Source organism: Salvelinus fontinalis, chromosome 19 (genome assembly GCF_029448725.1).
Source record: "Salvelinus fontinalis isolate EN_2023a chromosome 19, ASM2944872v1, whole genome shotgun sequence".
Taxonomy (NCBI): Eukaryota; Metazoa; Chordata; class Actinopteri; order Salmoniformes; family Salmonidae; genus Salvelinus; species Salvelinus fontinalis.
In genome coordinates, this window is record NC_074683.1 from 45,444,548 (window position 1) to 45,467,911 (window position 23,364).

The window sequence follows — 23,364 nt, forward strand, 5'->3', positions numbered from 1 at the left end:
TTTTGTATTCAGGCTGTAACACAACAAAATGTAGAATAAGTCAAGGAGCGTGAATCATTTCTGAAGGCACTGTACATGTCGTCTCCTTTCATTTGAATGTCTTTCAGTCTCACACCTGAACATGAATGTGTGGAATAATTACTACAAACAAAGCTTTGATGTTCATTGTCTGAGCTCTCTGATGGCCATTCACCTGAGACTGAACCAGACTGAGACAAAGAGAGAACCGAAAGTTGTGCTTTTCCTTTGTTTCCTCTTTGACTTCATGCAATCCAGTGATATTTTACATAACTGTAACCCTTCCTATAAGACTGATAGCTACACACACACACACACACACACACACACACACACACACACACATGCACACACAAATATTTTGAGTGTGATAAGTACATCATTCCTTGAATTGCCAGGAGAGGGGGCTATATATATTAATTGTGACATTCATGATTTCTTGTTTCTAGTTTTTGATTGTGTACTTGTTTGTCATTTTTACTGCACCGTTAGGAGCTAGTACAAGCATTTCGCTGCACGCGCTATAACATCTGCTAAACTATTTACACAACCAATACATTTTGATTTATATCTGTGACAGCTACGGTTTGTAGTTTGCATGGTGCACACACCCAGTTGCAAAGAACTAAGACTTTTTGGAACATGGATCATGACACCATCTCAAACTATGACATTGTTGGTTCATTTAAAGTTTGCATGTGAGTATTGTACTGGCAACTGAGTGAAATATATTTCTCCAAAGTGACTATTTACTGTACATAGATTGCAATGTATTGCTTGTATACAGTGTCTTACTGTGATATGAATGATCATTTACTGTTTTGCCTTAGTCAGAAGTGGTGAGGTTCGTGTGTGTGTGCACGTGTGTGTGAATGAACATGATGACACCATCACAAACTACAACATTGTTGGTTCAGTTGAAGTTTGCATGTGAGTATTGAACATACGCCCACAGAACTGTTGATATGCTTTGAAATATATATTTTATTTTCTACATCAGTTTAATTTAGTAAATACTTTCTTAACTTTTCTTAACTGCATTGTTGGTTAAGGTCTTGTAAGTAAGCATTTCACTGTAAGGTTTACACCTGTTGTATTCGACCCATGTGACAAATACAATTTGATTTTATTTGATATATTGACACTACAGTAACATTCATGGTGAGTTTTTTTCATGGCACTACACATACAGTAAAATGTGAATTATATGACAGCTACTGTATAATAGCTATACATGCTGTTACTGATACCAAAGGACAATAATATTATTCAACCTATTATTTCTAATTGACCTCCATTTGCTGTATGGTCTCTACTCACAGATGTCAGATCTTACTTTGATCCGCCTGTTGCAGGATAACTTTCCTGCAAAATGTGACATTTTAGACTTGATTTTCCCTTACGAAAAATGTATCAACCCCTACAAAAACCTGATTAATTATAATCTACATAATAATTCACATTTCCTGTTGCTGCAGGATTATTTTCCTGGTTTAGCAAACTGGCTCAAATTAAGATCCTACATCTGTAATTGGGTTTTTTCCCACTTTTATATGAATGACTGGATATTTGTTGAGTTGAGCTCCCATCAAATATCATCAAGGATAATTGTATTTGCATGCTGTACAGATACGCTATCTGGGGCGGAAGCTAGCCTAGTGGTTAGAGCCTTATAACGTCAGTAACCGAAAAGTTGCTAGATTGAATCCCCGAGCTGACAAGGTAAAAATCTGTCATCCTGCCCCTGAACAAGGCAGTTAACACCCCTGTTCCTAGGCCGTCATTGTAAATAAGACTTTTTTCTTAACTGACTTGCCTAGTTAAATAAAAAACATCCTATCTTACCGTGTGTGTGGGTGTGTGTGTGTGTAGTGCTGCTGTAAACCACAGAGCACAGGAAATCAGTACATCAAACATACCGTTGTCTCTCTCCTTCTCTCTCTCTGACTGACGTGTTCTTCCACACTCTATCTTGTGTCAGTTAATAGTTAACGGCGACAGAGCAGAGTTGTCGTGGCACCACGACCTCGACACCTGGAAAGTTCTAAGCTCCCTCCAACCTGGGCACCCCGGATCAGCTGACTCACCATGGGAAACTATATATGTGGTACACTGAGGTGAGCACACCCTGACGAACATGCACACACACACCAAACACGCACACATTTGGTTTGTTCTTGTTAGTGTGTTCTGCTTCTTTCAAAACTGTCTTGCAGTAGTTGATCTATTTTGAAAAAGTGGCTGTAAGTGTGCATGACATTCTTGTTGGTCTCCGAGAGATGATGGCCTGTAGCTGACAGGGCATATGGCCTCTGTCTGAATACATATACAAGCATGTGTACAGAGCTTCCTGTTGCAGCAATAGTGTTGAGTAGGGCCTGTCTAGCAGCATCTTCCAGGAAGCTATTTTTAACAATAACTTTGCAGTGAATACTCATTAAAACTCTTTAATAGCAATATGTTGTCCTTTGAAGTGCACACATTGTAACAGCTCTCTCCCATTTCTGTTGGATGACCAATTAAATGTACACTCTTCTCTGTTGTTAGAGTGTGAGTAGTGAATTACATGTATAAACTTTGTCCTCTGTTTCCTTTTTTCAGGAAGAAGAAAAATAAAGATGGTAATACTTCTATTTCTTTTATAAGAGTATGTCACATTTTCTTGTTATGCTTTAAAGTATTTGTTAAAATTAAATAAAAACATGGCTACGTGTATGATTCTCTTCAGGAGATGACAGTGATGATCATAGCAGCCCAGACACAGAAAAGAAGGTATGAAGTACAAACAATATTTGGCATGTCCAAACACATGGATGATATGACACTGAGTTGAGTACAGGATTAGGGTCAATTTCATTTAAATTCAAGAAGTACAGTGAAATTCCAATTATTTTCAATGCTTTTCAATAATACATGCATGTGTGTGTGTATAATTCTGTCTCTCGCTGGATCACAGTTAGAAAATAACTTTTTTGGGCTCTTCAAACAAGTAGCGAAGTTGTAAGGGATATGGATGATTAATAATAAGTATGTTAGATAAAGTTCACAGCATGTTTGTTTTGCTTGTCAGGTGAGAGGTGGATTCTGAAGTATAAAAGGCTGTATTCATGGTTCAAAAAGTGTGCACAGAAGTAGATCATAGTCAAAACTGCTGTCTGATATACACAGATAATGTGTGTCTGTGTGCTACATATTCAACAAGTACAGAAGCTTCCTTATGAGTCTAAAATTCTCCAATTCACCTGTGATACATTCTCACTAGATCAGTGGTCATGGGGGAGAGGAGTTATTTAAAAAAAAGTATATTCTATTTTAGCCAACAAGTTTTTCCTGATCAGGTCACATGGTCAGGGATAATTCCTGGCCCTTATAAAGGAAAAGATACAAGGAAAGGAAGCTTATTTAGGACAATTACAACCTAACTTTTGTTTCACCCCATTGTTTCCATTTTGTGACAGGAAGAGGATGTGACATACGCCACCATTGACCATAGCAACATCAAGACAACAGGAGTCATCGTGGATTCTTACGCTAACGACTGTGACTACGCCATTGTTAAACTTCCAACTTGCCCCGCCCACCAGTCGTTAATTAAAGAAGACTGTGCAGATGACTATGTCCTCATGGGCTGACCTCATGTATGTGTATGTGTGTGTGTGTGTGTGTGTGTGACATTTTGAAGGGGGACAATGTAGATGCAAGGTGGACACAGGCATGGGCAAAGCTGGACAGCACCTTTCTGAACCAAAGGACCCTAGATATGACTATGATAGCGCCCACAAATGGAACTTTTCTTGATGCAGTGTGGTTGCAGGAATTATGTGCTTCTATAGTTGTGTTTAATTATGTTTTACAGTCACATTATGCTTATGTTAATGTATACGTTTTTTTCCCTAAGAGAAACGGATGCTTTAGTTCAGACTTTCTATGTGGTTTATTTGGCCTCTTGACAGAGGGAACAATGCAAAAAAATGCTATAGCTATCATACTGACCCTTGAGATACAACTACCAACCACACCACACACATACACCCTGGGCTCGTGCCTAAGATAATGTTTAGTACCGCAAAAGAGAGAGATGAGATGTTTATGGTTTGTGATAGAAATACGTGTTTGAATTTTATGCAAAATATTTTCTTTGCACAAATCTATTTGAATGAGATACAGTAAGGTGAGAGCGGGATTGGAGATACTGTTGTTTTGTGAACCGGTCTTAGTTGTTTCTCAAAATCACCAGGATCTGTCCGATCGTAAATCGTATCCATGATGGATCAATGATGGATGCAAAGATGGATTAAATCAACATTGTTAGAACATGCCACTTTTGTATCCTTACGTTTATAACATCAATGGCAACTATCAACTGCAGACAATTTTCTGCAACTTCAAGATTGAATCAATTAATATTTTGGGGCTTCTTTAAAACTGAAGAGCGGAAGACAAGAGTTACTGTCAAAGACTTAAATGGCCAATAATGTGGATCCTTAGCAGGTAAAAAATAGAACCTCTGTCAAAATAGATCAATTTAGCTTCCTTCCTTAGCTTTAGTCAGCATTATTCACAAATCACATAATAGCCTACAGCTTAAGTATGTTAACCAAAACATGTTTCAATTCAAGGTCCATGCTCATCAAAATGGATCATATGGACTGATAATCAGCAGGTGATTGTTTCAAATCCTAGGTGAGCCACACTATAGATTCAACCTGTATGTTGCTTTGTCACTCTGTATCACTAGGCCTACTTATACTGGACTTCCTTTACTAGTCTCCTACACTACTCCCTTGATCTGTCTTTTTTTTCTTCTATTTTACCTTTATTTAACCAGGTAGGCAAATTGAGAACAAGTTCTCATTTACAATTGTGACCTGGCCAAGTTAAAGCAAAACAGTTCGACACATACAACAACACAGCGTTACACATGGAGTAAAACAAACATACAGTCAATAATACAGTAGAAAAATAAGTCTATATACAATGTGAGCAAATGAGGTGAGATAAGGGAGGTAAAGGCAAAAAAAAGGCCATGGTGACGAAGTACTTACAAAATAGCATAGCAAGTAAAACATTGGAATGGTAGATTTGCAGTGGAAGAATGTGAAAAGTAGAGATATAAATAATGGGGTGCAAAGGAGCAAAATAAATAAATACAGTAGGGATAGAGGTAGTTGTTTGGGCTAAATTATAGATGGGCTATGTACAGGTGCAGTAATATGTGAGCTGCTCTGACAGCTGGTGCTTAAAGCTAGTGAGGGAGATAAGTGTTTCCAGTTTCAGAGATTTTTGTAGTTCGTTCCAGTCATTGGCAGCAGAGAACTGGAAGGAGAGGCGGCCAAAGGAAGAATTGGTTTTGGGGGTGACCAGAGAGATATACCTGCTGGAGCGCATGCTAAAGGTGGGTGCTGCTATGGTGACCAGTGAGCTGAGATAAGGGGGGACTTTACCTAGCAGGGTCTTGTAGATGGAGCCAGTGGGTTTGGAGACAAGTATGAAGCGAGGGCCAGCCAACGAGAGCATACAGGTCGCAGTGGTGAGTAGTATATGGGGCTCTGGTGACAAAACGGATGGCACTGTGATAGACTGCATCCAATTTACTGAGAAGGGTATTGGAGGCTATTTTGTAAATGACATCGCCGAAGTCGAGGATTGGTAGGATGGTCAGTTTTACAAGGGTATGTTTAGCAGCATGAGTGAAGGATGCTTTGTTGCGAAATAGGGAGCCAATTCTAGATTTACCTTTGGATTGGAGATGTTTGATGTGAGTCTGGAAGGAGAGTTTACAGTCTAACCAGACACCTAGGTATTTGTAGTTGTCCACATATTCCAAGTCAGAACCGGCCAGAGTAGTGATGTTGGACGGGCGGGCAGGTGCAGGCAGCGAACGGTTGAAGAGCATGAATTTAGTTTTACTTGTATTTAAGAGCAATTGGAGGCCACGGAAGGAGAGTTGTATGGCATTGAAGCTCGTCTGGAGGGTTGTTAACACAGTGTCCAAAGAAGGGCCAGAAGTATACAGAATGGTGTCGTCTGCGTAGAGGTGAATCAGAGACTCACCAGCAGCAAGAGCGACATCATTGATGTATACAGAGAAGAGAGTCGGTCCAAGAATTGAACCCTGTGGCACACCCATAGAGACTGCCAGAGGCCCGGACAACAAGCCCCCCGATTTGACACACTAAACTCTATCAGAGAAGTAGTTGGTGAACCAGGCGAGGCAATCATTTGAGAAACCAAGGCTATCGAGTCTGCCGATGAGGATGTGGTGATTGACAGAGTCGAAAGCCTTGGTCAGGTCAATGAATACGGCTGCACAGTATTGTTTCTTATCGATGGCGGTTAAGATATCGTTTAGGACCTTGAGCGTGGCTGAGGTGCACCCATGACCAGCTCTGAAACCAGATTGCATAGCGGTGAAGGTATGGTGCGATTCGAAACGGTCGGTAATATTTTTTTTTTTACTTGGCTTTCGAAGACCTTAGAAAGGCAGGGTAGGATAGATATAGGTCTGTAGCAGTTTGGGTCAAGAGTGCCCCCCCCCTTTGAAGAGGGGGATGACCGCAGCTGCTTTCCAATCTTTGAGAATCTCAGACAACACGAAAGAGAGGTTGAACAGGCTAGTAATAGGGGTTGCAACAATTTCGGCAGATAGTTTTAGAAAGAAAGGGTCCAGATTGTCTAGCCCGGCTGATTTGTAGGGGTCCAGATTTTGCCGCTCTTTCAGAACATCAGCTGACTGGATTTGGGAGAAGGAGAAATGGGGAAGGCTTGGGCGAGTTACTGTGGGGGGTGCAGTGCTGTTGACCGGGGTAGGGGTAGCCAGGTGGAAAGCATGGCCAGCCGTAGAAAAATGCTTCTTGAAATTCTCAATTATAGTGGATTTATCGGTGGTAACAGTGTTTCCTATCCTAAGTGCAGTGGGCAGCTGGGAGGAGTCATAACTGGGTTTCTAACATCACTAAATTTGTGAAAGCAAGATGGAGGAAAGTTCACCATGAGTTTTCACATTATTGTATTCCCCTGTCCTTCTTTGAGATTTGTGGTTAGGAAAGAGGTGAACTCATAGAAAACGTCTTCATGGAAAGGAGATCTAAGCTGCAGTCCAAGCACGTCATTTTTAACCCCTCAGCCCTTGTGCTAGCTACTTTCGCTTTGGGGAATCCGGATGCAGTTTGATTGCCATCTTAAGTGGAGGTCCAATTCACTAACGTTGCCCCCTCTGCCCTCGATTTAGCTTGAGGTAGCGAGGGAAGAACTTCGATCACTTGTGGGGTTGCTATGACTTTTTAATGATAACTGTAGTCACATGTTGTTATGTTGTCTTGATACCATGCTGTGTTGTCATGTGTTGCTGCCTTGCTATGTTGTTGTCTCTATATGTAGTGTTGTGTTGTCTCTCTTGTTGTGATGTGTGTTTTGTCCTATATTAATATTGTATTTTTATTTATTTTTTATCCCTGGCCCCCGTCCCCGCAGGAGGCCTTTTGGTAGGCCATCATTGTAAATAAGAATTCGTTCTTAACTGACTTGCTTAGTTAAATAAAGGTTAAATAAATTATATAATAAAATTAATAAAATAAAATAAATAAAAACACGTCATACTGCGGTAGCGGTGAAGTGTCAAATTTAGCTAGCTTGCAATTTTAATTTATAGATTACATAGATTTTAGCGTTGGCAAATTGGCTTAGTCTCCTAGTGAGGACCCTGTAAAACGTAGCTACTTTCATAAAGGGATTTTGGGGAATTCTGAAATGTATTGGAATAAATTACTATAAAACTAGCTAGCCAACTAGCTGACAGGAGTGCTAGCTAGCTAAGTTAGCTTGCTAGGTACATTAATAGCTTTAGGTTGGTTGTTTTTATGCTCAATTTCAAGATTTCCACCATGGACGTTGCTTCTCCGATCATCACTCGCTGGGACGATGTAAAACGTCATTCAAGGGCTGAGGGCTGTCTACTTTGAATTTGGAATGCAGACCAAAACATACCCTCTTTCTCATAAAATTAGTTCACCAATATTCTCCAGCAGAGGGTGCACATCCCCTGCTTTATGGAAAGCACTCAACAGTATGCCAACGACATTAATAACTAACCCAAGATAGTTCATCTGTGTTGTTTACAGTGGGAGCAAATTATGCATAGTGGGCAGAACAAGCAATGAGGTGGACAAAGTCATGCACGAGCTAGCGAGATCCTACTGGCGCAATGTAGCATGTATTTGCATATTTCCATTAGGGAACGCCTCCATTGTGAAGTGTGCATGTGTGCAAACCCAATTCGACCTTGCACTCTTAAAACAACGCAATTTAAAAAAGAAAAGTCAAGTCTATAAAAATTTTTGGACTGTGTTCATAACATATTCTAGTTTTAAGAACAGAAAAATGTTTCATCAATGAGAACATTTGCAGAATGTCGGTCCAGTTTCAGCTAGTTCCAACCTCTCACACAATCCGTGACTGGACTTTCTCTCACTCCCATATTTGATGATGAGAAAACTTTCTAGACAGATGTTTCAGCTTTATAGCCCCTGTGTTGTTTCTGGGGTACCCCATTCTGTCTGTGAGTATACTGTATCATGTCACATCCTATGAAATTGACCAATACAAACAAACATACAGTAGTGTAAAGTACTTAAGTAAAAAATACTTTAAAGTACTGCTTAATTAAGTAGTTTTGGGGGGTATCTGTACTTTACTTTACTATTTATATTTTTGACAACCTTTACTTCACCACATTCCTAAAGAAAATAATGCACTTTTTACTCCATATATTTTCCTGACACCCTACTGCCTCTGATCTAGCGGACTCGCTAAACAAAAATGCTTTGTTTGTAAATGAATGTCTGATTGTTGGAGTGTGCCCCTGGTTTGCATAATATAAGCAATTTGAAATTATTAATACTTTTACTTTTAATTTTGATACTTAAGTATATTTAAAACCAAATACTTTTAGACTTTTACTCAAGTAGTTTACTTGAGTCGTTTTCTATTAAGGTATCTTTAGTTTTACTCAAGTATGACATTTGAGTACTTTTTCCACCACTGCAAACACACGTTTTCCAACTCAAAAGCAATTGATTAAATTCAAAAGTTTAGTTGTTATCTTAGTTCTCAGAGTCAAACTCTTGTCTCATGAATGTAACCACAGAGAATGTTGTGTGTACTTCAAATCCTTTCCCCATTAACTCTGAATGTAGGTTTCAAATGTAAAGAATCTGTTTTTATTATTTAATAAACTTGATATCTAAATTCAATCATAAATATAAACTCAACAAAAACACTGTAATTACACATCAGTATTATATAAATTGAGATTTTGATTAAACATCTCAAAATTGCACTCTTCCCCATGATTTGCAGATGACAGGAGTGTGGGAACAGTCAAATGTGTGTTATGAGAGCAGTGGTATACAGTTGTGCTGACTACACAGCAAGTCATAGTTCTCATTATGAAAACGCTAAACTGGAAAGAGCATCTCTCATCTGCCCACATCTCTTTGGTTGTAGAAAAGTCTGTTTTTGGCCATTTTCTCACGTCAGTCAGGAGTGATCAGATCTGTGAGGTTTTCCTTTTGTAACAGAAGCCCTGTGTCATGTCCTCCATCATTCCCATGTTTACTGGATCAGTTTCTTCAACCTCAATGTTCTCAGAGTGGCGTGCAGAGGTGTGTGTGTGTGTTATGTCAACAGGTCTGCAGAGGAGTTGTAGATTAAATTGACACTTTGTGTATAGATGGCGTAGGGTTCTACTTCCTCCACATAGTCCTGTGACTGAGAGAGAAACAGACTCATCACTATTTACAGTAAACTGCTATCTACGCAAAACATACAGGTATTAAGGTAATGTAACGTAACACAACGTAGGATATAGCTCATACATACCGGAGGAGCCTCGGGGCTGTGAATACACAGATAAAGCTCTTTATTATACAAGCAATAACATTGAACCAAATCATTTTTATCATAAAATATCAAAATCATTAGAATAATGAATATTCATACCTAATTCTGCAGGGGTGTTTTCGTGTGAAGTATAAACCCCCCAGAATAGCCATGATGAAGCTTATAGTTGCCATGGAGATTATGACTAATCGCCAGGGTATGACGACTCCTGACAGGGAGAGAAAATTACAAATAATCAGAATCAGAATACATTTCCCACTGGGCACACCACGTAATTTCAACATGGAAATTTGGGTAATATTTGGTTGAGATGTTGATCAATGAGATTTCAACGATTATTCACCTACTCAAAAAGACAGCCATACGTTTGATGAATACCCAATGTGTTATCACTATGCTTTTAACCATCTAAAAGCACAACCAAATTCCAATGGAAAACAATGTCTGATTTTTGGTTTCGTTGTCATCTAAATGTGTTATCGCTGCGCTTTCAACCATTTAAATGGGAATACAATGTCAGATATTTTGTATTTATACAAAAGTACACAGTGCAAGTGATTATTGCTGTTTGAGATTCTGCCCAGATTATTATAGCAATTGTGAAGATCTCCACAGACCTGTGATTTTTTTGCATGCTATCTCGATCATGCACGCTTTCTATGATTACGTAAGAATATATTTATAGTTAGGCTACAGTAGGCAATGGATGTACTACTCATTTTAAGGTTGAATAAATACTGTTAGGCCTACATTAGTTTGTAAGACAGCCTTAACTGTATGCTATGTATTTACTGTATAGTTATATTGAATAGTGTTTGATTGACAACGCAACCAGGGGAGGGCTTACATTTTATGGGCTCTTCACCAACCTTGCTATTTTGTTTGTTTTTTCGCATTGTTTGTAACTTATTTGGTACATAATGTTGCTGCTACCGTCTCTTATGACCGAAAAGAGCATCTGGACATCAGAACAGCGATTACTCACCTTGAACTGGACGAATAATTAAATGAAAAAGTCGCATCTCTAGGGTAGGTGCGACGCTAGAGTCCCACCTGGCCAACATCCGGTGAAATTTCAGAGTGCCAAATTCAAAATACAGAAATACTCATAATAAACATTCATAAAATATACAAGTGTTATACATCGGTTTAAAGATGAACTTCCTGTTAATCCAGCCGCTGTGTCAGATTTCAAAAAGGCTTTACGGCGAAAGCATACCATGCGATTATCTGAGAACAGCGCCCTGCTTACAAAAGCATACAAACATTTTCCAGCCAAGTAGATTAGTCACAAAAGTTTGAAATATCAATCAAATTAACCACTTACCTTTGATGATCTTCATATGTTTGCACTCACAAGACTCCATGTTACACAATGAATGTTTGTTTGTACCTCTTTATATCCAAAAAAACTCAGTTCTGTTGGCGCGTTTTATAAAAGCCTGAAACAATGTCTAAAGACTGTTGACATCTAGTGGAAGACATAGGAGCTGCAATCTAGGTCCCATCCATTTATATGGTGGATAGGCTTTCAATGGAAAAACAATCAATTCAAAAGAAGGCCACTTCCTGGATGGATTTTCCTCAGGTTTTCGCCTGCCATATCAGTTCTGTTATAATCAGACATTATTTTAACCGTTTTGGAAACTTTAGAGTGTTTTCTATCCAATACTACCATGCATATCCTATCCCAGTTTACTTTGGGCACGCTTTTCATCCGGGCGTCTTAACATTGCCCCCTACCCTAGAAAGGTTAATGAGGCGGACGGGAGAGATTTACTCCAGACACCCGAACAGGCGTCATTCTCAGGAGAAAGAGACGGAGGTTTCGCGGAAAGAGATCGGGGTGCCTTGTGGACGATGATGATTGTGGACTACAGGAACAGGAGGACCGAGCACGCTCCCATTGTCATCGATGGGGCTGTAGTGGAGCATGTTGAAAGCTTCAAGTTCCTTGGCATCCACATCACCAACAAACTAACATGGTCCAAGCACACCAAGACAGTTGTGAAGAGGGCATGACAAAACCTCAGGAGACTGAAAAGTTTTGGCATAGGTCCTCAGATCTTCAAAAGGTTCTACAACTGCACCATTGAGAGCATCCTGACTGGTTTCATCACTGCCTGGTATGGCACCTGCTCAGCCTCCGAACTTAAGGCACTACAGAGGGTAGTGAGCACAGCCCAGTACATAGTCATTTAGCTCAGTTACCTTCACTTTCTTGGGAACAGGAACAATGGTGGCCCTCTTGATTTCCAACAACAACGAGACGGCCTACAGGGAGGAGGTGAGGGCCCTCGGAGTGTGGTGTCAGGAAAATAACCTCACACTCAATGTCAACTAAACAAAGGAGATGATCATGGACTTCAGGAAACAGCAGACGGAGCAGCCCCCAATCCAAATCGACGGGACAGTAGTGGAGAAGGTGGAAAGTTCCTCGGCATACACATCACTCACAAACTGAAATGGTCCACCCACACAGACAGCGTGGTGAAGAAGGCACAGCAGCGCCTCTTCAACCTCAGGACGCTGAAGAAATTCGGCTTGTCACCAAAAACACTTACAAACTTTTACAGATGCACAATCGAGAGCATCCTGTCGGGTTGTATCATTGCCTGGTACGGCAACTGCTCCGCCAACAACCGTAAGGCTCTCCAGAGGGTAGTGAGGTCTGCACAACGCATCACCGGGGGCAAACTACCGGCCCTCCAGGACACCTACACCACCCGATGTCACAGCAAGGCCAAAAAGATCATCAAGGACAACTACCACCCGAGCTACTGCCTGTTCACCACACTATCATCCAGAAGGCGAGGTCAGTACAGGTGCATCAAAGCGGGGACCGAGAGACTGAAAAACAGCTTCTATCTCAAGGCCATCAGACTGTTAAACAGCCATCACTAACATTGAGTGGCTGCTGTCAACATACTGACTCATCTCTAGCCACTTTAATAATTAAAAAATGTATGTAATAAATTTATCACTAGCCACTTTAAACAATGCCACTTTATATAATGTTTACATACCCTACATTACTCATCTCATATGTATATACTGTACTCTATACCATCTACTGCATCTTGCCTATGCCGTTCAGCCATTGCTCATTCATATATTTTTATGTACATATTCTTATTCATTCCTTTACAATTGTGTGTATAAGGTAGTTGTTGTGAAATTGTTAGGTTAGATTACCTGTTCGATATTACTGCATGGTCGGAAATAGAAGCACAAGCATTTTGCTACACTCACATTAACATATGCTAACCATGTGTATGTGACAAATAACATTTGATTTGATTTGGGACCAAGCTTTCTGCCATCCAGGACCTCTATACCAGGCGGTGTCAGAGGAAGGCCCTAAAAATTGTCAAAGACTCCAGTCACCCTAGTCATAGACTGTTCTCTCTGCTATTTGCAATGCCCCCCTCTTTTACGCTGCTACTCTCTGTTATTATCTATGCATAGTAATTTTAATAACTCTACCTACATGTACATACTACCTCAATTACCTCGACTTACCGGTGCCCCCCGCACATTGACTCTGTACCGGTACCCCCAAGACAGTATGTAGCCTCGCTATTGTTATTTTACTGCTGCTCTTTAATTATTTGTAACTTTTTTTTTTAATTGTGGGGGGTGGTATTTTTCTTAACTGCATTGTTGGTTAAGGGCTTGTAAATAAGCATTTCACTGTAAGGTTTACACCTGTTGTATTCGGCGCATGTGACAAATAACATTTGATTTAATTTAAAGAAAATCTAAAGAATGGATAGTTTCATCTGAGCAACTGGCTTAATTCTATTCTTTAACTATTAACTATATTTTTGGTTTAGTTGGGGATGTAAATCCAACATATAATTTGTTAACCTGTCAACAATTTAATAGGCCATTTACTGTATTGCAAAAGTGAATTGTGTTTGGTTGTCAATGCAACATTTGAGGGGTATTCAGACCCCTTGACTTTTTTATACATTTTGTTAGGTTACAGCCTTATTCTACAATTGATTAACTTGTTTTTCCTCTCATACATCTACTGTACACCCAATACACCATAAAGACAAAGCAAAAATGTAAAATTTTTGATAATTTCTAAGATAAAAAAAATGAAATATTCAGTACTTTGTTGAAGCTCCTTTGGCAACGATTACAGCCTCAAGTCTTCTTACGTATGACACTACAAAATTGGCACACCTGTAATTGGGGAGTTTTTCCCATTCTTCTCTGCAGATCCTCTCAAGCTCTGTCAAGTTGGATGGGAAGTGTTGCTGCATAGCTAATTTCAGATCTTTCCATAGATATTTGATCGGGTTCAAGTTCGGGCTCTGGCTGGGCCACTCCAGGACATTCAGAGACTTGTCCCATAGCCATTCCTGCTTTGTCTTGGCTGTGTGCTTAGGGTCTTTGTCCTGTTGGAAGGTGAAACTTCGCCCTAGTCTGAGGTCCTGAGCGCTCTGGAGCAGATTTTCATTAAGGATCTCTCTCTGTGCTTTGCTCTGTTCATCTTTGCCTCGATCTTGACTAGTCTCCCAGTCTCTGCCACTGACAAACATCCCCACAGCATGATGCTGCCACCACCACGCTTCACCGTAGGTATAGTGCCAGGTTTCCTCCAGAAGTGACTCTTGGCATTCAGGCCAAAGAGTTCAATCTTGCTTTCATCAGACGAGATAATCTTGTTTCTCATGGTCTGAGAGTCTTTAGGTGCCTTTTGGCAAACTCCAAGCGGGCTGTCATGTGCCTTTAACTGAGAAGTGGCTTCCGTCTGGCCACTCTACCATAAAGGCCTGATTGGTTGAGTGCTGCAGAGATGGTTGTCCTTCTGGAAAGTTCTCTCATCTCCACAAAGGAACTCTAGAGCTCTGTCAGAGTGACCATTGGGATCTTGTTCACCTAAGGCCCTCCCTCCCCCGATTGCTCAGTTTGGCCGAGCGGCCAGCTCTAGGAACTCTTAGTGGTTCCAAACATTTTCCATTTAAGAATGATGGAGGCCAATGTCTTCTTGGGGACTTTCAATGCATCAGAAATGTTTTGGTACCCTTCCCCAGATCTGTGCCTCGACACAATCCTTTCTTGGAGGTCTACGGGCAATTCTTTGACCTCATGGCTTGGTTTTTGTCTGACATTCACTGTCAACTGTGAGACCTCATATAGACAGGTGTGTGCCTTTCCAAATTATGTCCAAACAATTGAATTTACCACAGATGGACTCCAATCAAGTTGTAGAAACATCTCAAGGATGATCAATGGAGACAGGATTCGCCTGAGCTCAATTTCGAGTCTCATAGCAAAAGGTCTGAATACTTTTTATTTTTAATACATTTCTGTTTTAGCAACATCATTATGAAGTATTGCAGAGGATTTTCTTTTATTTAATCTATTTTAGTGAAAGTCTGTAACGTAACAAAATGTGGAAAAAGTCAAGGGGTCTGAATACTTACCGAAGGCAGTGTATATTTTGTGCCACTGACTTAGGGCTCTATTCAATCCGCATTGTGGAAGTTCAGCTTTACAGCGCGATTGAAATTTAGAGGCAATGTTCCCACTTTAGCTGAGATTGCACAGTAAGCACTGCATCTGTTGGCTCAATCGGAAATTACATAAAAAATTATAGTGCAGAGTGGATAACGCTTCAGCTTTACAAATTGAATAGTGCCCAAGGTCTGTCTTTAATTCCAGTAGGTCTACAAAGGTATAATTGATATGTTGGGTCCATGTCTCCATCTCAAACAGGAATCAAAGTTAAAGAATAGGACTAAATCTAATCAAACTTTATTTAAAGTGCATTTAAAGTTTAATTTCATATAGTCATATTCTTTAACTTAGATTTTTGGTTGAGATGGAGACGTGAATTCAACACATGAATGATTCAATTTGAAATCAAACCAAGATTGAAACCCTAGGCCTATATGTATTGTCTATTTTTCGTTGCATTGAAACAATAGCTGTTGATGACTTTGCAAATGCTATACAATATATATATAGGCCTAAATCTATTTTTTTATGATACAGTGTATGACGTATAAAGTATGGTTACATTTCATTTGCTCTGTCACGCCTATCCTTTGGAATGACTGATATCAACAATGAAAATATTTAGTTATGAGGAGATCTCCTTATAATCATTCTCACAGTAGCACATTGGTATTAGTCAATGGCAAATATCAAAGCTTAAGCAAGCCTGTGTTTGGTTAAAACCCTGGATGGGAGACAAAATGAATAGATGTTAGATAGATCAACTCTGCAGTAGGTGCTGCCCAGCCTTTAGTTTTTTTTCTGATAGTGGACATAACGTTGAAGATCTGACATTGTTTCAAAGGTACATATTCAACATATTTTAATACAAGGTTTGTTTATGCTGAAAATGGGTTACAATGATGACTAGAGCCCTTGGGGATTCTATGGTTGAAATTCCACCCTCAAAACAAGTTGATTACTTTTTTCAAATCCAATGTATTTTCCATGTAGATTCCGCGTCACAATACGTTGACAAATGACTCTGAAACAACGTTGATTCAACCAGCTTGTGCCCAGTGGGTTACCATCATCCCATCCTATTTCATTTACATTCAATCTAGTAAACTTTGTCAATAGACTCTGAAGGATTTTATTGACTAAAAAAGCTACGATGTTCACTCCTATTCTAAAAGAGTGAGATATTAGTCATACAGTGTCCTTCTAAATACAGTGTCCTTCTAAATTCTAAACAGTCAGTCTATACCTGGTGTCACCATATGCACCTCCTCCCAGGAGGGATGTATGACAGCACAAGTCAGGTTGCCCATAGCAATCCCCTCAGGCAGGACCAATCGACTCTCTACTGTGTTGAAGCCATCTAGGTTCAATGTAGTGGTTGAAGTAGAGTTCCATTTTTCACTCCAGCAGATGGAGGCAGCTGGTTTCCCACCTTCAGCCAAACACACAGCCACCTGCCTACTGCCCTCCCACTCTAGCCAGGCAGACACACTGGGAGGGGCTGCACACAGGGGGAAGAGGGGGGAAATGGGCATATTGAGAACAACACATGTATTTTGTATTTTGCAATATAGAGAAATGAAAGCACACAGAAGTCATGCTAAACATTACAGATCTATGAAGGTTTCTTACCTATTAGTGATACATCAATGTTTGAGGCGTAGCTTCCTGCTTTGTACACCGACTCACACTGGTAGATTCCCTCATCTCTCTTTGAGAACTCTGGAATCTGTAGGTAGGATTCACCCCTGGATGTGTTGAGCATGGCTTTTCCATCATTGCATGTGTTCAGATGTTGGTTATCATTACTAGATGATATTTGACACGTTTTTCCATCCAGTTGTATTTTCCAGATGGTGTAGATCATCTCACTCCAAGTCTTATTGCTGCACTTTAACATGGCATTATTCCCCAGGTGGAAATGTTCACTCCTGGCAGCTAAAGAAATACTATTAAAATAACTACTTCAAAGAATTGTACTTATTTAAATCAAAATGACTTTTGGATAAATGGACGGTAAATGAATAAATGGTTTCATATTAAATGCATGTGTGATACAGTTGTATGAGTATTATTATAGGCCTACGTATATGTATCATTATCTTTTTACAATACATACAATATATAGAGGAGCTTGATGTGGCTATGTCGGATATTCAGACCTATCTCTGAGTCATGCAGACTATCAGGCCTCATTCCAAGGAACAGGAAACTTTTTTGAATCATTTCCTCTTTCTCCTCTCCTGAAACATAAAGCCCTATCTCTCTCTGACCATAAATGTGGCAACATGCTAGTGGCGATTAAACAGGTTTGGTAAAAAAAAAAAAATAATACCAATGACGCTGTGTTGTAGGCCTAGAGGCACAGCGGAGGTGAGGAAAGGGGAAGTGTGAGAGATCACAGAAATGTTGTGGTTATATCCTGAGAGAATGATCAAAGTGCATGTTAGTGGCAGATCATGTTAGCAAAATGTTATTAAGCATTCAACATCATCAGTTAAACATGATTTCATCAAGTGTAAGTTCAATCAATAGAAAAGCATGTCTTAGTTCAGGGGTCGGGAACCTTTTTGACTAAGAGAGCCATGAAAGCAAATAATTTGGAAATGTATTTCAGTGAGAGCCATATAATATATTTTAAAAGTGAATTAAACTAAATGTCAGTATAATAAGCCTCTGAATTTGTCGAAGTGCCGATTTACATTCGACCGTTTCATCGATGTAATTTTGTCATTGCAAATTAGACACACCGCAGAACCTGCTCTCTCCACAAAGGCGAATTCTTCGGTCCATTCGTCCTGAAATGTACGATACTCGTCATCTTTTTTTCTTTTCGCCATCTTCTTCGTCGAAGGGTTAGCTTTGAGCTAATGACCGAGCAGACTGATTCAAAAGGAGGCGTTTACCTGTTTTACCTAGCAACGGCCAACGTAGGCCAGTATCATTTAATTAAAATAATGGACAATTGCTCCTGCAGCCCTGAACAGGACATGAGCAGTGAACAATCGATGGATGGATTAAAACAAGTGAGAATAGGCCTCCCGGGTGGCGCAGTGGTCTAGAGCACTGCATCGCAGTGCTAGCTGCGCCACCAGAGTCTCTGGGTTCGTGCCCAGGCTCTGTCGCAGCCGGCCGCGACCGGGAGGTCCGTGGGGCGATGCACAATTGGCTTAGCGTCGTCCGGTCTAGGGAGGGTTTGGCCGGTAGGGATATCCTTGTCTCATCGCGCTCCAGCGACTCCTGTGGCGGGCCGGGCGCAGTGCGCGCTAACCGAGGGGGGCGGGTGCACGGTGTTTCCTCCTACATATTGGTGCGGCTGGCTTCCGGGTTGGAGGCGCGCTGTGTTAAGAAGCAGTGCGGCTTGGTTGGGTTGTGCTTTGGAGGACGCATGGCTTTCGACCTTCGTCTCTCCAGAGCCCGTACGGGAGTTGTAGCGATGAGACAAGATAGTAATTACTAGCGATTGGATACCACGGAAATTGGGGAGAAAAGGGGATAAAATGTTTAAAAAATAAAAATAAAAAATCTTTTTTTTTTTTTTATATATATTTTTTTAAATCTGCGAGCCAGATGCAATCTTTAAAAGAGCCACACCTGGCTCGGGAGCCATAGGTTCCCGACCCCTGTCTTAATTGATCAGCAAAACAGTCTAGAGGAAGAAAAGTGGTCATCTGAAAGCCAAAAGTGGTCATCTGAAAGCCAATGTCTTATAAAATGTGTCTTACAAAAAAGTGATAGTTGAACAGTTGGAGGTTTATAGTCATTATTAGAAAGTTCAGTTTGTTAGTTAAGTGTTTTACTTTAAAAAAAAATTGCAGTACATAAAACTTTCCGCTCTTAAAACACCTCCCAATGTTATACATAAGATGTGATATCATGGGAGGATGACTGCTAGGTTACTGAAGTTTCTGAAGTGGGATGTTTTCTGGGTCACACACTGCTCTTTCATTCTTGTTGATGTTTACTTTAGACAAGTATATAACTTCTGTGGTGGTTACAGAAACCCACAGGACCCCTACACACTGCCTGATTAGTAATGTCACTTTCCTCAAATCAATCTCCTCTCAAATACAGGGGAAAATATGTTAGGTAATCTGTAAACCATGCCACACCAACACACCCAAGTCTCTAGCGTGTGATACGCTGCATGTTCCTTCCCGTGGTAGAAAACAATGGAACCTTTTGTTTAAAACATCTTTATATAATCACCCAAATCTGTTCCACTGACTTTGTCTTCAGTTTGACCACAACAGAGTAGTCAGAACAGAACTCTCGATACACATGCCATAGAAATCTAGAGCCCTTGGGGATTCTACCAGCAGCCGACAGAGTTTACAATTTAGAACGGGGGACTCCTTAGTCAGAGCAGTAGGAAAATATAAAACATATATTTTGATCAGTATTTTTTGGTCATAAAATAAATATTTTGACTGTATGATATAATCATATCTATTTTAGGGTATCTATGGATAAATGCTTTGAATTTTGTATGAATAATTTAACCCTTTACACCAGTGGTCACTAACTGATCTCCAAAGCATTCCTAGTCGATCACCAAACATTTTTGTAAAAAACCCAAAGCAAATAATTGACTTCCGATTTATGTTTTTTTTTTAATTGCACTGTTGGCGGTAGGTGGAGAGTATATTAAGTGCACCTACAGACCTACCACTGGCCAATCAGATAGCTCAGATCACCGTGTCTGCACAGTTACCTTGAGCCATAGACTGTAAAAAGAAGCATTGGATGCACAGCAAAGTTGATACTGTGAGATTTAAAAACGATTAAAACCATGACTAGAGAGAGACTGCTGTTTTTATGAGTAAGTTCCTGTTTACGTTGTTATTCAGCATTGTCAACAATTTAAGCCATAACATGCATGTTCTCCCTACTTCCACTCACGCTACAACCAGCACTACAGCTGCAATGAAGGAGTACAGTATAACAAAGTGTTCTAATAAGCTTGCATTGTTATTATTAGCAGCTTGTGTTTGTTTAATATCGAGCAATATTTCACTTTCTCTGGTCATAGGAGTAACAACATGAATTGGTGCATGAGTCAGAAATAATGCAATGTGACATCAGTTTGAAGACTGTATGCCTTTTATCTCAGCGGAGGGAGAGCAGAGGAACGGTGAGTCGGGTGACAGGCAGCCTCACTGCTGCTCCCTCCCTCCCCTCAGACTGACCATTAGATTCAGGCCATTAGTTCAGTAAAAAATATATACAGTATATTTATAATAATACAACAAATAATATATTACCAGAGTGATCATATGCCTAACATTTTTTTATATAATTTCAAAATGGTCTGAGAAGAACAACATTGGCAGGTCATTTCAAGCATAGCCAGTGGTAATATATTGGGCCTATAGCCTACTGCACAAACCTTGTTGATACAGAACTGTATTTATTTAGTTAATGTTGAATAGGCTTACGTTTATTAAGTCATGTTTTTTTTTAAACAGAGCGGTTTGCATTTTGATTCAGAAAGTGATCTTGACTCAGAAAAGGTTGGTGACCACTGCTTTACACAGTTCTCAAAATTAACCAAAACCAACCGGATAAACAAAATGAAGTGATGAGATCAAAATGAAGTGATGAGATTCTCAAACCTGTTTCTAAGCTCCAGGTTGCAGAAACAGCCAGGAGAGAGATGACTCCTATAATCCATGTCTTCCCCATCTCTCTGGTTGTTCTATATGGCTCCTGACAATACTCCTGTACTCCTTAAGACACTGCTGCTCGTTCCACCTGTCCCACCCTAAAAACAAAATCGTAAACTCCCCCCTTGGACACTATACCGTTATCCCTGAACCCTAAACTGGCTGTATTATTGTTCCATTCTGTTTCCTCTTGTCTCAATGTGTTATAACTGTACTGTTTAAACTTTCTCAATGCTCTCTTCTCTTTCCTGCAAACTCTAAGTCTTAGTTGATATCTGCTCTCTGTCTCTGTCCTGATCTACTCATTTGACTCCTTTACTGATGTTACTGTAACAAGCCCCTAAATAAACTAAATAATCCCTCCCTCTCTCTTCCCCTGCTTCCTCTGTACAGCTATCTCGCTCTCATTCTCCCACACACGGTGACGGTTGTTGACTCAGACGCATGTTTCCTCTCCCGCCTGTCACATGACCACAGAGTGCCACACAGCCTTTAAAGTCTCTGAAACAGCAATAACTGCAGGTGCCCTGCCAAAACTCTTTAAAACACTGGTTATCATACTTCTTACTGTCATTCTGTTCCAAGTCACGGATTTTAATTTGTCCAATAAACTAATCCAATCTGTTACTTGGATTTATTGCACCAATTACTGAAATGGTTGTTCCAGTTTAAATGGTTTAGATAGTATCCTTTCTTATTCGTCCAGACCCGGAAGTCATTCTGAATGCAGGTGAGTAAATATTCCAAATGTTGCATATTCCCATGCTGGTTGGATTCCAATAGTAATTACACATCACTTTGCAAGCCATCATAATGTGACTTGCAGGCCTGAAAACCATCAGTTTCATGCCACTGTATTAGGATAAAACTAGGCCCTCAAAGTAATACCTTTTTAAAACCTGTATTGTGTTTAAGAATTTAATTTGAATGATAGCCTATTTGCTGAGGAACTCACTCGATGAAGGCCACAGGACTAAAAATGGATGAATGTAACAACCATGTCTCTGCCACTAAGAAATACAGTCATGGGTGGTAACTCTACAATTTACTCGAAAGGTGAGGCAATGGGGGAAATAAGCAGTGTGTTAATGTAACATTGAAAAGTATGGATTAGTATGGACACTGGACTAGCGTTCAGTGTTGATTTAACACTGGATAATGTGCTGTGCGGGTGGCATAACAGCCAACAGGTCTTTGAGGTCCTTACATTACTTTAAGTCAAAATGTTCCTAGTTTCATGTTGATACATAATTATTGGTACGGCTTTATAATTACTAATCGGCTCAGAGTGAGCACTCATTACCAGCTAATAGATGTTTAGATGGTCTGTTTTATGTGCTATACGTGTTTGTGTTGAACAAACACTCTCCATATGACTGTAATGATCTCGCTCTGCAGAGATGCCATCACACTCAACAGGGAAGATGTTGATGACTCCTCCATCACATTGAGCTTTTCAAATGGGAGATTAACTGACATGAACAAACATTTAGCACATTCGGGGTGTGGTCGAACAAATACCCCCAAACAGATATGATGTAGTCTAGCAGAACAACAACCTTTTACCCCTTGCAATCCTGTTGACATCAGTTACATTTTTCTGAACCACAGAGGGGAGAGATGAGGAGGATGTGGGGAGGAGGGGGCATTGGTTTTGTCTGTGCCACTTATCTGTATGTTCTTTGGAAACGTAATTATGTGCAAGCTAGCAAAAAAGGACAATTAAAAAGCTGATGATAATGAATGAATCTAAAGTTGATCAAAAGCTGAACACTATGACCACTCAATTCGAATACTATATTGTATGTGAACTAATGTTCAACAATGCCTTGTGTTCTAACTAAGGATGGGTATAGGTAGGATTAAAGTTGGATATCAATAATATGCCTTGTGGCAGGCACTGTGTTCAAAACGGATACTTAATGTAAAACTGTTTTATAAATAAAAACACGTACATGATTTAAGATTCAGTACATTACAGCAATATAGTGCATATCGATCAGATGTCACAGATGTCAAAGCAGCAGAGCTGCCAACTCTCACGCTTTGGCGGTGAGACACGCATTAGACCATCTTCTCACGCTCACACGCCACACCGCTTATACCTCAAGCATTGAAAAGTACTGTTTTTATTTGTCTAATTAGTCCATTGTATAGTCAATATGTTAACTTTTCAACTGTGCTCCAAATCGTTTTGAAATCGGAGCATCTGCGCCTGCAATTTAACATCACGAGCGGAACCTCTGTCATTCTCATGTCCTGGCAAAGCACTGTGAATCGCGGCACATTGAAGCATATGATTGGC

General features: G+C 40.0%; 2 protein-coding genes across 3 annotated transcripts; one reads left to right on the forward strand and one right to left on the reverse strand.

Moving 5' to 3' along the window:
• Positions 1–1,098: 1,098 nt before the first annotated feature.
• si:ch211-214p13.7 (uncharacterized) lies at positions 1,099–4,339 on the forward strand. Its single transcript, XM_055872039.1, has 4 exons — positions 1,099–2,135; positions 2,620–2,639; positions 2,747–2,790; positions 3,477–4,339. Exons 1-4 carry the CDS (start codon positions 2,107–2,109, stop codon positions 3,648–3,650), a joined length of 267 nt encoding a protein of 88 aa, XP_055728014.1. The 5' UTR covers positions 1,099–2,106; the 3' UTR covers positions 3,651–4,339.
• A 4,949-nt stretch (positions 4,340–9,288) lies between these two features.
• si:ch211-214p13.9 (cell surface glycoprotein CD200 receptor 1-A) lies at positions 9,289–21,395 on the reverse strand. Of its 2 annotated transcripts, XM_055871728.1 has the most exons (7): positions 21,009–21,395; positions 17,729–17,815; positions 17,026–17,331; positions 16,640–16,894; positions 10,018–10,126; positions 9,898–9,913; positions 9,295–9,786 (listed from the first exon to the last, which is right to left on the reverse strand). In XM_055871728.1, the coding sequence occupies exons 1-7, from the start codon at positions 21,076–21,078 to the stop codon at positions 9,694–9,696; spliced, it is 936 nt and encodes a 311-aa protein (XP_055727703.1). In that variant the 5' UTR covers positions 21,079–21,395; the 3' UTR covers positions 9,295–9,693. The 2 variants fall into 2 exon arrangements, with proteins under 2 accessions (XP_055727702.1, XP_055727703.1); XM_055871727.1 differs by lacking the exon at positions 17,729–17,815 and having other exon boundaries at positions 9,289–9,786.
• Positions 21,396–23,364: the final 1,969 nt, after the last annotated feature.